Here is a 17,203-nt window from a genome sequence, read left to right as displayed (position 1 = left end):
CCAGACTGGTCTTGACCTGACTTCAAGTAATCCACTTGTCTCGGCCTCCTAAAGTGCTGGGATTACAGACCTGAGCCACTGCCCAGCCCTGAGCATTTTTTTGAATGTCACGTGGGTGCTTAAAAAGTTTTGGGTTTTGGAGCATTTCACATTTCAGATTTTTTGGATTAAGGATACGTAGTCTTTAGTCTTATTTAAGATATATTTTGATTTCTTATACCAGCCTGCTGTGGTAGAGACATACTCTTGAGCAATGAGAGTAGACTAATTATAAGGGAGAGTAGCTAGAAAAATTGCTATAAATGCGCAAGCTGATTGATCATTTCAATTTCAAGAGGATTAGAAATAATACTTGTAGGAGAAAAAATAGTAATAAACCTAGGTTTTATTCTGACTCATTAGAAGACTTACTTCTCAGAGCTATGAAAGCCTTAGAAACTAATTTAGCTGAGTGCCCAAGGGTTAGTAAAGCATTTGTTTTCAGGCCACAACTCAGGGGCAGAACTTGTTTTCTGAATGCCACTTTACGCTATTTCTGCCACAGAAAAGTGTGCCTACTTTGTGCTGCATTCTATGAATACAAAGGTTTAGCATAGATGGGAGTAAAGCCTGTGTATTTGACAGAAATACATACATAAAAATATTAATAAAGTGGGATAGTGTTTGTTAAGTGCCATGTGAATAGTGTAGGCAATACTTTTGGAGGAAAAATGCTATAAAAAATCTGGATTGTACTGAAGTATGTTAAAGTTTAAAAACATTACTGATCTGATTTTAAAGAAAAGATTAAATCATAGTACTACTTTATCACTGATATAACACGTTTTCTCAGAAAATACTTACTAAATCTTTCAATCTCATTTAGGGTGTGTAACAATAATATTAATGATTTACAAGTAAACAAGCACTGAAGAATGTAAGGAAGATAGACCATAAGAAAGAATACAGAGCATTCCGACCAAGATAATTTCAAATCAGTCATCTTAAGGCAAAGGACACCCAATTATTTTAAAATTTCTTCTAATAAAGCTTTCCCAGGCTTTCCTAAAGTCTGTGTGATTGTCTTGTATTTTATGCTAATTCTCATACAAATGCCATAAATTTGGCCATATCTAAATCATGATTTAGTAGATCAATTTGTAATTTTTTTGTTTAAGAAGAAACTTTTTTATACTTACTAATAACTTTTTAAAATTGAAGTCATTATTTTAAGTGGATCCTTAAATAGAATTATTTATCTATTGACATTTTCATGATGTACCATTGTTAAATTATTTTATATTGCTGGGTGTGGTGGCTCATGCCTGTAATCTCAGCGCTTTGGGAGGCCGAGGCAGGCGGATCACGAGGTCAAGAGATCATCCTGGCCAACATGATGAAACCCCATCTCTACTAAAAAATACAAAAATTAAGGCCGGGCGCGGTGGCTCAAGCCTGTAATCCCAGCACTTTGGGAGGCCGAGGCGGGTGGATCATGAGGTTAAGAGATCGAGACCATCCTGGTCAACAAGGTGAAACCCTGTCTCTACTAAAAATACAAAACATTAGCTGGGCATGGTGGTGTGTGTCTGTAATCCCAGCTACTCAGGAGGCTGATGCAGGAGAATTGCTTGAACCCAGGAGGCGGAGGTTGTGGTGAGCCAAGATCGCGCCATTGCACTCCAGCCTGGGTAACAAGAGCGAAACTCTGTCTCAAAAAAAAAAAAAAAAAAAAAAAAATACAAAAATTAGCTGGGCATGGTGGTGTGCACCTTTAGTCCCAAATACTTGGGAGGATGAGGCAGGAGAATGCTTGAACCCAGGAGGTGGAGACTTCAGTGAGCTGAGATTGCGCCACTGCATTCCAGCCTGGCACCTGGTGACAGAGCAAGACTTTGTCTCAAAAAAAAATATATATATATATCTTTATCATTTTTTAACCATTTAGAAGATATATTGGTGATGATGTATTTGAGATATAATAAAGTCAGACCTGGCCAGGCACAGTGGCTTACATCTGTAAGCTTAGCACTTGGGGGAGGCCAAAGCAGGAGGATTGCTTAAGGCCAGGAGTTGAAGACCAGTCTGGGCAACATAGCGAGACCCTTCTCTACAAAAAGTAAAAATAATAAAATAGTCTGGGTGCGGTGACTCATGCCTGTAACCCAAGTGCTTTAGGAGGTTGAAGCAGGAGGATTGCTTAAATCCAGGAGTTTAAGGCCAGCCTGAGCAACATAGTGAGATCTTGTCTCTCCTAAAATTGAAAGTGAGCTAGGTGTGGTGGCATGTGCCTGTCATATCAGCTACTCAGGAGGCTGAGAAGTGGGAGGATCATTTGAGTCTTGGAGGTCAAGGCTGCAGTGAGTCTCGTTTGGGCTGCTGTACTCCAGCCTGAGCAACAGGGTGATCTCATAAGTAAATAAGTGTACACACACACACACACACACACACACACACACACACACGGTGCCAGACCTATATTCAGTTACTGTCCCAGCAAATATCAAAGGGAATTCCATCTTCAAGAAGACAAACAACAGAAAAGAATTAGTATAATGATTTCATTCATTCTGGATACATCTTGTGTGTATTAGGCACCGTTCTAGTATTGAGTTTATAGTATTGGACAAAAAAAGTTCTCTTGGAGTTTACATTTTATTGGGGAAAGACAAAATAATGTATTAAATAATACAATTATTTTACATAGTTTTAAGTGCTACAAGGAAAGGAAACATGGTAATGTGATGAAAGCAGTAGTTGTGGGTAGGAAGGGAGTGTCCAATTTAGACATACATTGTTTACAATTTGAAAAGGCTTTACTTCTGTCACTAACTTAGAATATGACTATAAGCAAGTCATTTCAATATCTCAATTTCCTTAGGCTCCTAATTTCTAAAGTGGAAATAATCCCTAATTTAGCATTCTGAGATTAAAAAGAATATTTACAGTTGTTGGGTTCTTTTGGTGAGACAGGGTCTGTCTCTGTTGAACAGGCTGGAGTGCAATAGCGCAATCAAGGCTCACCATAGCCTCAAATTCCTGAGCTCAAGTGATTCTCCCACACTGGCCTCCCAAAATGCTGGGATTATAGGCATGAGCTGTTGCACCCAGGCTTATAGTTGGACTTTTTTAAAAACAAAAAGTTATCTTGGTGCAGTGGCAGTGTCATAGCCAATGAGGTATTTATCCGAGGCACGATTATTGCTAATTGAAAACTTTTCCCAATACCACATCATGACAACTTGCAGTATAGTTTGACAGTCTATATAGAGACCGAATTAAAAAATAAATTTGGCCTGGTGCGGTGACTTATGCCTGTAATCCCAGCAGTGTGGGAGGCTGAGGAGTTCAATACCAGCTTGGCCAATATGGTGAAATCCCATTGCTACTAAAAATACAAAATTAGTGGGCACTTGTAATCCCAAGTACTAGGGAGGCTGAGGCAGGAGAATCACTTGAACCCAGGAGGCAGAGGTGGCAGTGACCCAAGATCGTGCCACTGTACTCCAGGCTGGATGATGAACAAGACTCTGTCTCAAAAAAAAAAAAGAAAATTTTTATTGAAGTACAGGTAGAGTGATTTCTCAAGTACAAGCCTCAATTTTTGCAAAGTGAATTTATTCCCATAAGTGCCCTGAACACAGTATAGAAATTACCTACACTTAGGGAGTCTCCTCCTTTTCTCTTTTTCTTTAACCTCAAATGTGATTTCCGTCACTCTGATTTTGCCCTCATATGGAGCTTAGTTTTGTTTATTGTTTTCTATTTTTGTTGAGCTATAGCTTATAATTTACATACCATGTAATTACCCATTTGAAGTATACAGTTTAAGGGTTTTTAGTGTATTCACAAAGTTACACAGCTGTCACCATAATCAATTTTAGAACATTTTCATTATCCTAAAAAGAAATCCCATACCCATTAGCAGTCACTCCCAATTTCTTCTCAGTACCCCTTCTATCTGCCCTAGGCAACCACTCATCTTTATAGATTTGTCTATTCCGGACAATCATATGAATGGAGTCATGCAAAATGTGGTCTTTTGTGACTGGCTTCTTTTGTTTAATGTAATATTTTAAAGTTTCTTTCATATTTTGGCATGTGTCAGCACTCCATTTTTGTGTGTCTGTTTTTGAGATGGGGTGTCACTCTGTCACCCCAGGCTAGAGTGCAAATGGCATGATCTTGGCTCACTGCAACCTCTGCCTCCCGGATTCAAGGAATTCTGCTGCCTTAGCCTCCCAAGTAGCTGGGATTACAGGTGCCTGCCACCGCACTCAGCTAATTTTTGTATATTTAGTAAAGACGGGGTTTCACCATGTTGGTCAGGCTGGTCTGAACTCATTTTATGGCTATGCTTTGTTTTATTTATTCGTTCATTCAGTTCATGGATGTTTTTGATTGTTTCCACTATTTGCCTAAGGTGAATAATGCTGTTATGAACATTTGTTGTGTAGGTTTTTGTTCATATGTCTTCATTTCTTTTGGGTATATACCTAAGGAGTGGAATTGCTGAGCTATGTGGTAACTGTGTTTAACTTTTTGAGGAACTGCTGCACTGGTTTCTGAAGTGAAACATACCATATATTATATTCCACTAGCCAGTTTGATTTCTCCACATTTCACCAATACTTTATTAGTGTTTTTCTTTTGGATTATAATCATCTTAATGGGTGTAAAGTGGTATCTTATAGTTCTTATTTGCATGTCTCTAATATCTGGTGATGTTGAGTGTCTTTCCATATGCTTTTTGGATATGCATGTGTCTTATTGTGTGTGTGTGCCTGCGACAGGGTCTCTCTCTGTTGCCCAGGCTGGAGTGCAGTGGCATGATCCCAGTTCACTGCATCCTCAGTCTCCGAGGTTCAAGCAGTTCTCATGCCTCCTGAGTAGCCGGGATTACAGGTGTGTACCACCACACTTGACTAATTTTTATATTTTTATTAGAGACAGCGTTAACCTTGTTGGCCAGGCTGGTCTCCAACTCCTGGCCTCAAGTAATCTGCCTGTCTTGGCCTCCCAAATTGCCTGGATTACAGGTCTGAGCCACCGTGCCCAGCCATGGATTAATCAGTTTTCTTTCTTTTATGGGTGATTGAAAGTACATTTGCTCTACTAGTTTATATTGTTAGGGTTTGGTTTGGTTTGGTTTTGTTAGCCATTCTGGTGAGTATAGTGAATATACAGGTTGAATATCCCTTATCTGAAATACTTGGGACCAGAGGTGTTTTAGATTTCAGGTTTTTTTTTTTTTTTTTTAATTAGAATATTTGCGTTATACTTACTGGTTGAGCATCTCTCATTCAAAATTCTGAAATCTGAAATGCTGTCGGTAAGCATTTCCTTTGAGTGTTGTGCAAATGCTCAAAACATTTAGGATTTTGGAGTAATTGGGAGTTCAGATTTCTGGATTAGAATACTCTATCTGTAGTATATGTTCTTGATTACCGGTGATGATAAATATTTCATGGCTTACAGACCACATGGTCTCTGTCCCAGCTATTCAGCTCTGCTACTGCAGTGTGAAAGCAGCTGTGTACTATAATACGTAAACAAATGAGGGTGGCTATGTTCCAGTAAAACTTAACTTACCAAGAAAAAACCACTGAGTTGGGTTTGCTCCATGAGCTGTTTGCTAAGTCCTGTATTAACTCAGTTAATTGGAGAGGAAACACCACAAGTCATTTATGGAATATATGACTGTTAAAAACCTTCCTTTTTTTTTTAGAAGAGAGGGAGTAGACATGATGTTTTCAGAGTTCATTTTAAACATTTTTTAAAACTTAGACTTTATACAATTCTTTTTTTTTAAATTTTTTATTTAAAAATATAAAGACAGGGTTTCACCATGTTGGCAGGGCTGATCTTGAACTCCTAACCTCAGGTGATCCACCCGCCTCAGCCTCCCAAAGTGCTGAGATTATAGGCGTGAGCCACCATACCCGGCCTACAATTCTTAATATACCACAAAACAGCTATTGCCTTATCTGTCATTTTTCAAATTGACCTTTATTACAAAAAACTGATAAAAATAAATATTGGGGAATGTTTCAGAATTTAACTTTGTAACCCAGACTTACTTCTCTTTTTTTGTCTTATAGTACAAAAACAATTTTTATTATGAGAGAAAATAAAGCATTGGGTTTTTGCCTTTTTAAGTATGTAGTTCATTGCTAGAAAATACATTGGAAGTGTTACGCAGCCATCACTACTATTCATTTCATAATTCTTTTCATGTTGTAAAACTAAAACTCTGTGTCCATTAAGCAAGAATCCCCATTTCCCCCCTCCCCACAACCCCTGGCAACTACCATTCTACTTTTTGTCTTTATGATTTTGAGTATTCTACCTTTATCTACCTGTATAGGTGATATCATACAGTGTTTGTCTTTTTGTGACTGGCTTATTTCACTTAACGTAATGTCCTCGAATTTCATTCATATTGTAGCATATGTCAGAATTTCCTTCCTTTAAGGCTGAATGATACTCTATTTGTATACCACATTTTGCTTGCCTGTTTATTAGTTGATGGGCACTCAGTTGCTTCTGTGTTTTAGCTATTGTAAATAATGCTATTGTGAACATGGATGTTCAGATACTGCCTTCAGACCCTGCTTTGAATTCTTCTTCTTCTTTTTTTTTTTTTTTTTTTTTTGCTTTCAATTCTTTAGTTATTTGTTTGCATGTTTAGATGGAAGATAAAACCATGAGCTTCGTGGATATTGTTTTATTCATCAGACGAAAAGAAGTAATCATAAGAAAAATTTGATAGTCCAACTTGATTGTCTCAATTTTAGAAGGCAGATTCTAAAATGAGTAATCCTAGAATTTAGCTGTGGTAACATCTAGTGCTGTATACATTTTGTCTTTATAGCCAAATAGCTACATAGAATTTTCATATTATTTATTTTTTATTGAGGTAAAATGTACACATATGATATAGAATATACACATCTTTACCTTTTTGGTTGGTGGTGGGGGCAGAACAGAGCCTCACTCTGTCACCCAGATTGGAGTGTGGAGTGCAGTGGTGTAATCTCGGCTCACTGCTACCTCCATCTCCTGGGTTCAAGCAATTCTTCTGCCTCAGCCTCTCAAGTAGCTGGGATTACAGGCGCCTGCCACCACACCTGGCTAATTTTTTGTATTTTTAGTAGAGACAGGGTTTCACCATGTTGGCCAGGCTGGTCTCAAACACCTGACCTCAGTTGATCCTCAGCCTCCCAAAGTGTTGGAATTACAGGCGTAAGCCACCACATCTGGCCATCTTTACCATTTTTAAGTATACGGTTTAGTAGTAATAAATACATTTATATCTTTTTTTCCTCCCTTCACCTCCCCCCCATCCCCTTCCTGGCCTCTGGTAACTACCAGTCTGTTTATCTTTATGAAATCCACCTTTTTTTTTTTTTTTTTTTTTTTTTTGAGACGGAGTTTCTTTCGCTCTTGTTACCCAGGCTGGAGTGCAATGGCGCGATCTCAGCTCACTGCAACCTCCGCCTCCTGGGTTCAGGCAATTCTCCTGCCTCAGCCTCCTGAGTAGCTGGGATTACAGGCACGCGCCACCATGCCCAGCTAATTTTTTTTTTTGTATTTTTAGTAGAGACGGGGTTTCACTATATTGACCAGGATGGTCTCGACTTCTTGACCTCATGATCCACCCGCCTCGGCCTCTCAAAGTGCTGGGATTACAGGCTTGAGCCACCGCGCGCGGCGCGAAATCCACCTTTTTAACTCTCACATATGAGTGAGAACATGCAATAGTTATCTTTCTGTGCTTGGTTTGTTTCACTTAACATAATGGCCTCTAGGTCCATCTGTGCTGCTGTGAATGACAGGATTTTATTCGTTTTTATGGCTGAATAATATTCCATAGTGTATATATACCACATTTTCTTTATCTATTCATTTATTGATGGGCACTTAGGTTAACTTCATGTTTTGGCCATTGTGAATTGTGCTGTAATAAACATAGGAGTATAATGATCTCCAGTATATTGATTTCCTTTGCTTTGGATATATATACCCAGTAGTGATATTGCTGGATGCTATGGTAGTTCCATTTTTAGTTTTTTGAGGACTCTCTATATTGTTCTACATAGTGGCCTTGCTAATTTGCATTCCCACCAACAGTGTATAAGTATTTCCCTTTTCTCTACATCCCCGCCAGCATCTGTTACTGCCTTTTTTTTTTTTTTGAGAAGGAGTCTTCAGAGTCTTCCTCTATTGCCCAGGCTAGAGGACGATCTCAGCTCACTGCAGCCTCTTGCTCCCAGGTTCAAGCGATTCTTAGACTCTGCCACCCAATTAGCTGTACTACCATGCCTACCTAATTTTTGTAAATCCCAAAGTGCTGGGATTTACAGCTGTGAGCCACGGTGCCCAACCTTGCCTGTCTGTTTGATACAAGCCATTTTGACTCGGGTGAGATATCTCATTGTGGTTTTGATTTATATTTCTGTGATTAGAGATTAGCATTTTTTTTTAATATAGCCGTTGACCATTTGTATGTGTTTTGAGAAAGGTCAGTTCAGATGTTTTGCCCATTTGTAAACCAGATTATTTGGTCTTCTGCTATTGAGTTTGAGCTCTTTGTATATTCTGGTTATTAGTCCTTTTTCAAATAGACAGTTTGCAGAAACTTTCTCCTGTTCTTCAGTTTATCTCTTTACTTTGTTGATTGTTTCCTTTGCTATACAGAACTTTTTAGCTTGGCATAATAATACCTGTTATCTTTCTTTGCCTCTGCCTTTGAGGTCTTACACAAAAAAAGCTTTGCCAAATCAATGTCCTTCTTTCATTTCTTTGGTTAGGTTGATTCCTAGGTGTTTTATATATATTTTTGTAGCTATTGTAAATGGAATTGCTTTCTTGGTTGCTTTTTCAGATTGTTTACTGTTGGTGTATATAATGGCTACTGATTTTTTTCATTCATTCATTCATTCATTTTTAAAGAGACCTTCAAAGCTACTACAAATCAAGGCTACTGATTTTTTAAAATTAATTTTATTTTTTAAGAAGAGATGGGATCTTAACTCTATTGACCAGGTTGGTCTCAAACTCCTGGCCTCAAACAATCTTCCCAACTCGAACTTCAAAAGTGCTGGGATTACAGGCGTGAGCCACTATGCCCAGCCCTGGTTGTTTAATGTTGATTTTGTCTCCTGCACCTTTACTGAATTCATTTATCAGTTGTAGCAGTTTTTTTTTTGGTAGGGTCTTCAGGTTTTTCTAGGTATAAGATCATGTAGTCGGGAAATAAGGCTAATTTGACTTCTTTCCTCCCACTTTGGACACCCTTTATTTCTTCTTCCTTCCCCCTGCCACCAATTGTTGTGGCCTTTATATTATTTTATTAAGAATTTAAAACCTAACCAAAGAGTCATTTTTTTCTTCTCCAACCTTTTCAAAATCTTCCAAGTCTTTTTTTTTTTTTTTTTCCTTCCTTCCTTCCAAAGTGTCGCTTTGCCACCCAGGCTAGAGTGCAGTGGTGCAATCTCAGGTCACTGCAGCCTCTGCCTCCTGGGTTCAAGCGATTCTCCTGCCTCTCAGCCTCCCTGAATAGCTGGGGTTACAGGCCCCCACCACCATGCCTGGCTACTTTTTGTATTTTTAGTAGAGATGGGGTTTCGCCAGGTTGGCCAGGCTGGTCTCAAACTCCTGACCTCAAGTGATCCACCCACCTTGGTCTCCCAAAGTGCTGGGATTACAGGCATGAGCCACCACACCCAGCCTAAAATCTTCCAAGTCTTAACTGCAGTTACTTAACTAGTTCTGATCAAGACCAACAAAATTAAGAACAGTAAGTAAAAGCTTACAAATTACAGTTAGCTTTCAAACCTCATGACCTATAGTTTCTTAGTATACAGTAAGGGAGAACATTTTGTAGGACATTGTACTGTTTCAGTAGGTGGCATTCTGTTGTTCTGTTGTCTTCTGTCAGAGAACTTAAAGAATCGTCAAAATAATATTTGAAATTAGTACTTTTTTTTTTTTTTTTTTTTGAGACAGAGTTTCACTCATGTTACCCAAGCTGGAGTGCAATGGCACGATCTCGGCTCACCGCAACCTCTGCCTCCTGGGTTCAGGCAATTCTCCTGCCTCAACCTCCTGAGTAGCTGGGATTACAGGCACGCGCCACCATGCCCAGCTAATGTTTTGTATTTTTAGTAGAGACGGGGTTTCACCATGTTGACCAGGATGGTCTCCATCTCTCGACCTCGTGATCCACCCGTCTTGGCCTCCCAAAGTGCTGGGATTACAGGCTTGAGCCACCACGCCCGGCCTTGAAGTTAGTACTTTTGTACTCAAAAATTTATTTTTCTTTCTTGTTCCACTCATTGGAATAAGAAAAGAGAGATAATTTAGTGATGTGTATACTTAAGCATTAAAATTCATGTCATTCATCTCCAAATATTCATGCTGTAGGAATGGATATATACCAGTAACTCACATTTTTCAATAATTCATGAAATTCACATCAAAATTCCTATTTTGGGTCAATAAGTATTGTTTTTAATCTTAATTTTTTTTTCTTGAGACAGAATCTTGTTTCATTGCCAGGCACCAGGCTAGAGTGCAGTGGCATGATCTTGGCTCACTGCACCTCTGCCTCCTGGGTTCAAGCAGTTCTCCTGCCTCAGCCTCCCAAGTAGCTGGGACTACCGGCGCACACCACCATGCCCAGCTAATTTTTGTATTTTAGTAGGGATGGTGTTTCACCATGTTGGCCAGGATGGTCTCTATATCTCTTGACCTCATGATCCGCCCACCTAGGCCTCCCAAAGTGCCGGGATTACAGGAGTGAGCCACCACGCCTGGCGAATTTCTTAGATTTACTTATTAGTTTAGATAAGTAAAAACTTAATGGAAGTTTCAAAATGTATTACAGATTTCTGGAACATGGCAATTTGTTTACTGAGGTAAAAACTTTAGATGGAGAGATTTTTTTTTTTTTTTTTTTTTTTTTTTGAGACGGAGTTTCGCTCTTGTTACCCAGGCTGGAGTGCAATGGCGCGATCTCGGCTCACCGCAACCTCTGCCTCCTGGGTTCAGGCAATTCTCCTGCCTCAGCCTCCTGAGTAGCTGGAATTACAGGCACGTGCCACCATGCCCAGCTAATTTTTTGTATTTTTAGTAGAGACGGGGTTTCACCATGTTGACCAGGATGGTCTCGATCTCTTGACCTCGTGATCCACTCGCCTCGGCCTCCCAAAGTGCTGGGATTACAGGCTTGAGCCACCGCGCCCGGCCAGATGGAGAGATTATTTTAAAAAAATAAAGGTATGCTTGTAGCCTTTTTGCATAACTTAAATTACAAAAGAGTTTCATTTCTTTTTAAAAGTTATTAGGCATTTGACAAGTATAGCGCCTGTAGTCCTAGCTTCTTGGGAGGCTGAGGCAGGAGGATTGCTTGAGCCCACAAGTTTGAGGCTGCAGTGAGCTATGATCATGCTACTGCACTCCTGCCTGGGCAACAGAGCAAGATCCTGTCTCAAGAAAACAAAGAGGTATATATGTATTTACATGTGTGCTAATTTGTAGAAACCGAACAGATTTGATTTCTTGCTATTATTTTAGCTTCTTTTGATAATGAGAATGATTGGAATTAATCACTTTTGGGGGAATACACATATTTCACAGAACTAGAAGAACAGACTCGAAAAGCTCTAGAACTGGATCAAGAACGAAAACGAGCAAAAGAAGAAGCAGAGAGGCTTGAAAAGGAGCGTCGAGCTGCTGAAGAGGCAAAATCTGTCATAGCAAAGCAAGCTGCCGACCAGATGAAGAATCAGGAGCAGCTAGTAAGGAACTTATCTTAGTGAAGAAAGTTTAAATAATAAAGCATGGAATGGAGTGAACCCTCTAAAAAGAAAAAACGGAAAGCAACCAGTTTGTACTTTCTGGAAAGCAAGCCAAAGATAACATGTAACTTAATAACAAAATGTGGACAAAAACCTAAAGATTTTATTTCTTCTGAAACAAAACCTAAAAATACAAAAGAATAAGATACCTTTCTATAGATTATTTGTAAATGGAGTCTTCTGTCAGCAAAAGATTCTAATTCACTTGACTTTGGATAGGTTCTGCAGTCAGTCAGTTGCTTTAGATAAATTAATATATGTTCTAGTTCCTGTGAGATAACTATAGGCCATAATCGGTTGGGTTTTTTTGTTTATTTAGTGGACTTGCTAATAATTAGGTGTATGCATGTCATTTAAAAGATCCCGGATTTAAATATTAGTTCACAATTTACTTGCTATGTGTCTTTGGGTCTTTTTGAGCCTCGGCACTCTCCCTTTGGAAAGAGGAAATGATGGCTGGTTGCAGTGGCTCTCACCTATAATCCCAACACTTTGGGAAGCTGAGTTGGGCCGATCATCTGAGGTCAGGAGTTCAAAACCAGCCTGGCTAATGTGGTGAAAACCCATTTCTACTAAAAATACAAAAATTAGCTGGGCACAGTGGTGCACACCTATAATTCTAGCTACTTGGGAGGCTGAGACGGGAAAATCGCTTGAACTTGGGAGGCAGAGGTTGTGGTGAGCCAAGATCATGCCACTGCGCTCCAGCCTGGGGGACAGACACTATGTCTCAAAAAAAAAAAAAAAAAAAAAAAAAGGAATGATGCTAACTGTTACTGATACTACCTGACCCGTTTAGATTATTGTGGAATTAAATGACATGATTTGACGAAGTGTCATTTAAAGTACATAGCATTATATAAATGTTTTTTCTCTTGTAGACTTCAGCAAATAGTTTATTGATGAAAATTTTTTTAAAAAGCTCCTAAGTTACACATTTTAAGTTCCTGCTTCTGAAAGCAGGATTAACTACTTGTCTGTAGAGTAATCATAATCTTTTAATTTTGTCTCCTCCTTAGCTCACTACCTCAAGGACTTTCTGTAATAATAAGCTATTTAAGATCTTAATAAATGCTGTATGGAAAGCTATCTAAGAAAAACATAAACAGCCTAAGCATGTGCATTAAAGCTTTGTTGACTTAACATATCACAAGATTGTTCAAAATATGTTATTTTAATCTTGGGATTATATTGTTTATTTTAGGCAGCAGAACTTGCTGAATTCACTGCCAAGATTGCACTTCTAGAAGAAGCCAAGAAGAAAAAGGAAGAAGAAGCTACTGAGTGGCAGCACAAAGTAATCATTTGTTCATTTACTAGCTTTTATTGGGTAGCTTTTATACCTAGGATCATGCTGACTTTACAGAAATAAATATACTGTCATAATTTAGAGTGGGAAAGATACTTGTGTATGTGTATTGTAAATATTCACTGATATAAACCAAGTATTTTGGGAACACAGAAGAGGTGATTAATTTCTGTGAGTTGTCGGGAGACCCATATACATTTAAGCTGGGTCTTGAATAATGAATTAGGTTTTGGGGGTATGAAAGATTGGGAATACAGACTGAAGAGGTAGTCATTCCAGACGGGGGGAACCGAATGAGTATAGGAAGTAAGAATGTACATAATAGATTTGAGTACAACCAATAAGCAGCTGAGGCTTCGTGTTGTTCAGAAATGTTGGGAGATGTGGCCCTCAAATTAGATAACAAGGTAAAAGGCTTTAAATAAATGCTGTGCTACAGCAAGGCAGTGGAGAGTGTCGATTGACATGGGGCTTAGAATATATCAAAACAGGATTATAACATGATCAGATAACGATTTCATAAAAACCACATAGTAATCAGTGTGAAGAAAGGATTGGGATAGTGGATACTTAAGAGATAAAGAGCCAAACTGAGGATGTGGAAATGAGAATAAAGAGGAGTGGGAAGACTTTTTGTAGTAGATACAAAAGGGCATGGCAGCCAGTGATTGGATATGAAGTTTAATAATTTTAAATTTTTTTAGAGACATGGTCTTACTCTGTGTCCCAGGCTGTGGAGTGCAGTGGCACGGTCTTAGTTCATTGCAGTGTCGAACTCCTGGGCTCAAGGGATCCTCCCACTTTGTCCTCTGCAGTAGCTGAGACTACAGGCATGCACCATCATTTTTATTTTTGTTGAGACAGAGGTCTTGCTAAGTTGCCCAGGTTGGTCTCAAACTGCTGGCCTCAAGCAGCCCTCCCATCTCGGCCTCCCAAAGTGCTGGGATTATAGGTGTAAGCCACTGTGTGCAGCTGATACTGAGATTTCTAATATCAGTCCTAAGTAGATGAAACCACTATTGTCTAAAGTAGCACACAACTGTAAAAGCAGGCCTTGGTTGGAGGGATGGGGGAATATAAGATGAGAGTCAATTCAAATGACGTTAACTCTTAAATGAAAATATAAATTTTTATACCCAGTGATGATATATGGTTTTAGAAGACAATGTTTCTACAATAAAATGTACTTATACAGAAAACAGTTTTCTTTCACTTCTTTTTTTCTAGATGGAGTCTTGCTCTGTCTATCAGGCTGGAATGTAGTGGCGCGATCTGTCTCACTGCTGCCTCTGCCTCCCAGGCCAGGCAATTATCTTGCCTTAGCCTCTCGAGTAGCTGGGATTCCAGGCGCCTGCCACAACACCCAGCTAATTTTTGTATTTTTGGTAGAAATGGTTTCACCATCTTGGCCAGGCTGGTCTTGAACTGCTGACCTTGTGATCCACCTGCCTTGGCATCCCACATGCTGGGATTACAGGCGTGAGCCACCACGCCTAGCCTTCTTTGACTCTTAAGTAAATCTTTGTAGCAGTTTAAATTTCATTGGGAAGTTTTAGATGTATTGAAAATATGTTTACATAAATACAACTGAAGGAATGCCACTGTTAATTTCCCACCCTGCTTTGTTATTAGAATGTTTTAGATCCCTTTTAGGGATGGTTTGTGAAATTTAGAGACATGTAAACTTTAAAAAGTATATTACAGATATCAAGTCTGTGAATTATGGAAAAATAGAAAATGCACACAAACTACACTTATATTCCCATAAACTAGGATCGGTACTGTAGAACCTTAGTATATATCCTTCCACAATACTTCCTGTTTATATATTCAACATGAAATTTTTTTTTTTTAAAGATGGGGTTTCACCATGTTGGCCAGGCTGGTCTTGAACTCCTGACCTCAGGTGATCCACCCACCTCGGCCTCCCAAAGTGCTAGGATTACAGGCGTGAGCCACCACGTCCTACCAACATGAAATCTTACTGTACATACTATTTCGTTTTAGTGAATTTCCATCTCATGTAATGTTAGATTCTATTCAAAATTTCCCAAAAAGTCTCATAGCTAATTTGCCAGACAAGTGTTCAGTGGACTTTGCATTGTCTCTGTTTGCAGACTTTTTAATGAAGGGCAGTTCTCTTTTTATTATTTTGACTGATTGATGGGACCTACAGAATGTCCCATCTCCTGTATTTGTTTAGGTTACTTCGTCGTGTCATTCAGCTTGTCCTTTAACTCCAAGATTTCCTGTGAACCAAAGTTAGATCTAGAACCTGGAGGAATTCAAATTAAATGTTTTTGACTACAGTGCATTAGAGTTGAGACATCCATGTAATTTGATATCTAAACTGGAGCACTTTTGAGAAAAAGGGGGTATTGTTTATAATTACACCAGGACAAGTGTAACAGGACTTTTCCAGGTAAACCAAGATAATATAATCACCCAAACAATTGGTGCTGTTAGATATTTCAGGTTGTATTATATCAGAAGACACTTAATATCTACTTAACTCAGCATTAATTATTTTTTAGTGATGATTGCATTTGAGTAATGACAATCTTATTCCTCCATTATCTGATTACGTTTTCCCCTTGTGGCTCACATAAAATCTACTGGGTGTGGCAATCTTAGGCATTATACGAATATCCATTTCTCATCAACCATTTGCACAACAATTTTAGCAAATGATAATCCTTTCCAGAATTAATAATTCTTTTTTTGCATGTATGCTTGTTTTTCTTTTAACCTGTCACTGACTTGAAGCTCACAGAGTTAGTAATTCTTTTGTGCAATAATAATGTTTTCAATTTTCTCTTTTACCTGTTGGCATTCTTTTATGAAAATAGAGGTTTCATAAATAGGGCTTATTTTAATTACTTTGAAATATATTTTCTATTAAAAAGGCAGTATAACTTGATTTTTTAATTGATATTTAAACTAAGTCGCTCATAAAAGTATTTTTAATATTCAGGCTTTTGCAGCCCAGGAAGACTTGGAAAAGACCAAAGAAGAGTTAAAAACTGTGATGTCTGCCCCTCCACCTCCACCACCACCAGTCATTCCTCCGACAGAAAACGAACATGATGAACATGATGAGAATAATGCTGAGGCTAGTGCTGAATTATCAAATGAAGGGGTAATGAACCATAGAAGCGAGGAAGAACGTGTAACAGAAACACAGAAAAATGAGCGTGTTAAGAAGCAACTTCAGGTATTTAAAATTTGCAGTTGTATGCACATTTGAAATATAGTTTGCATTTTCACCATCTTAGACAAACTTAGTTAAAAAGAACATAGAAGTTTTAATAGTGACTGGCCTTGTGATTGGTTTGTGGGTATTTGGCCTATATTCATGTTATTTCATTTCTTCCGTTGTGTGAACCCATTAGCAAATACCTGTTAGCTTTGTATAATCAGACATTAATTAATGAGTTAATTACAGCTTGACCCATTTTAAAAGGTAGAAAATATTCTAATGCTTTGTAGAAAAACAAATGAATTTTGTTTTTAATCCGTAAAATGTACATTGCGGGCTGGGCACAGTGGCTCATACCTGTAATCCCAGCACTTTGGGAGGCTGAGGCAGATGAAATTGAGAGGCCGGGAGTTCAAGACCAGCCTGGCCAACGTGGTGAAACTCTGTCTCTACCAAAAATACAATAATTAGCTGGGTGTGGTGGGATGAGCCTGTAATCCCAGCTACTTGGGAGGCTGAGGCATGAGAATTGCTTGAACCTGGGAGGTGGAGGTTGCAGTGAGCCGAGATCTTGCCACTGCACTCTAGTCTGGGCAATAGAATGTGACTATGTCTCAAAAAAAAAAAAAAAAAGTACATTAAAAAGAATGATAGTTAATATACTACATTTAAGACATTGTATAATCTTAATTATTTGTTCAGATTTTATATTGGTAAAAGGTCAGTATATTACATGGACATAATTAGGTCAAGTAGAGAATTTTAATATTATGAGAGCTTTTTTCCTAATAAGTTACCTAATATTTTAATTGTTGAAACCTTTAAATATATATGTATGTGTGTGTGTGTATG

The 17,203-nt window shown here is 38.5% G+C and overlaps 1 protein-coding gene and 1 pseudogene across 3 annotated transcripts in view; both read left to right on the top strand.

Moving 5' to 3' along the window:
• Window positions 1–17,203, top strand: part of RDX (radixin) — a 106,085-nt gene that overhangs the window by 54,018 nt on the left and 34,864 nt on the right. For all 3 annotated transcript variants that reach the window (XM_039470946.2, XM_074400560.1, XM_074400561.1), the window contains exons 11-13: window positions 11,623–11,783; window positions 13,048–13,140; window positions 16,127–16,366. In XM_039470946.2, coding sequence (XP_039326880.1) covers window positions 11,623–11,783; window positions 13,048–13,140; window positions 16,127–16,366 — 494 coding nt within the window. The remainder of the gene's footprint in view (window positions 1–11,622; window positions 11,784–13,047; window positions 13,141–16,126; window positions 16,367–17,203) is intronic.
• Window positions 3,125–3,252, top strand: LOC120364717 (U4 spliceosomal RNA; annotated as a pseudogene).

The sequence above is a fragment of the Saimiri boliviensis genome, chromosome 6 (assembly GCF_048565385.1).
Source record: "Saimiri boliviensis isolate mSaiBol1 chromosome 6, mSaiBol1.pri, whole genome shotgun sequence".
Taxonomy (NCBI): Eukaryota; Metazoa; Chordata; class Mammalia; order Primates; family Cebidae; genus Saimiri; species Saimiri boliviensis.
The sequence above is the reverse complement of the archived record's forward strand: the minus strand, read 5'-3'. Positions and strand labels throughout refer to the sequence as shown.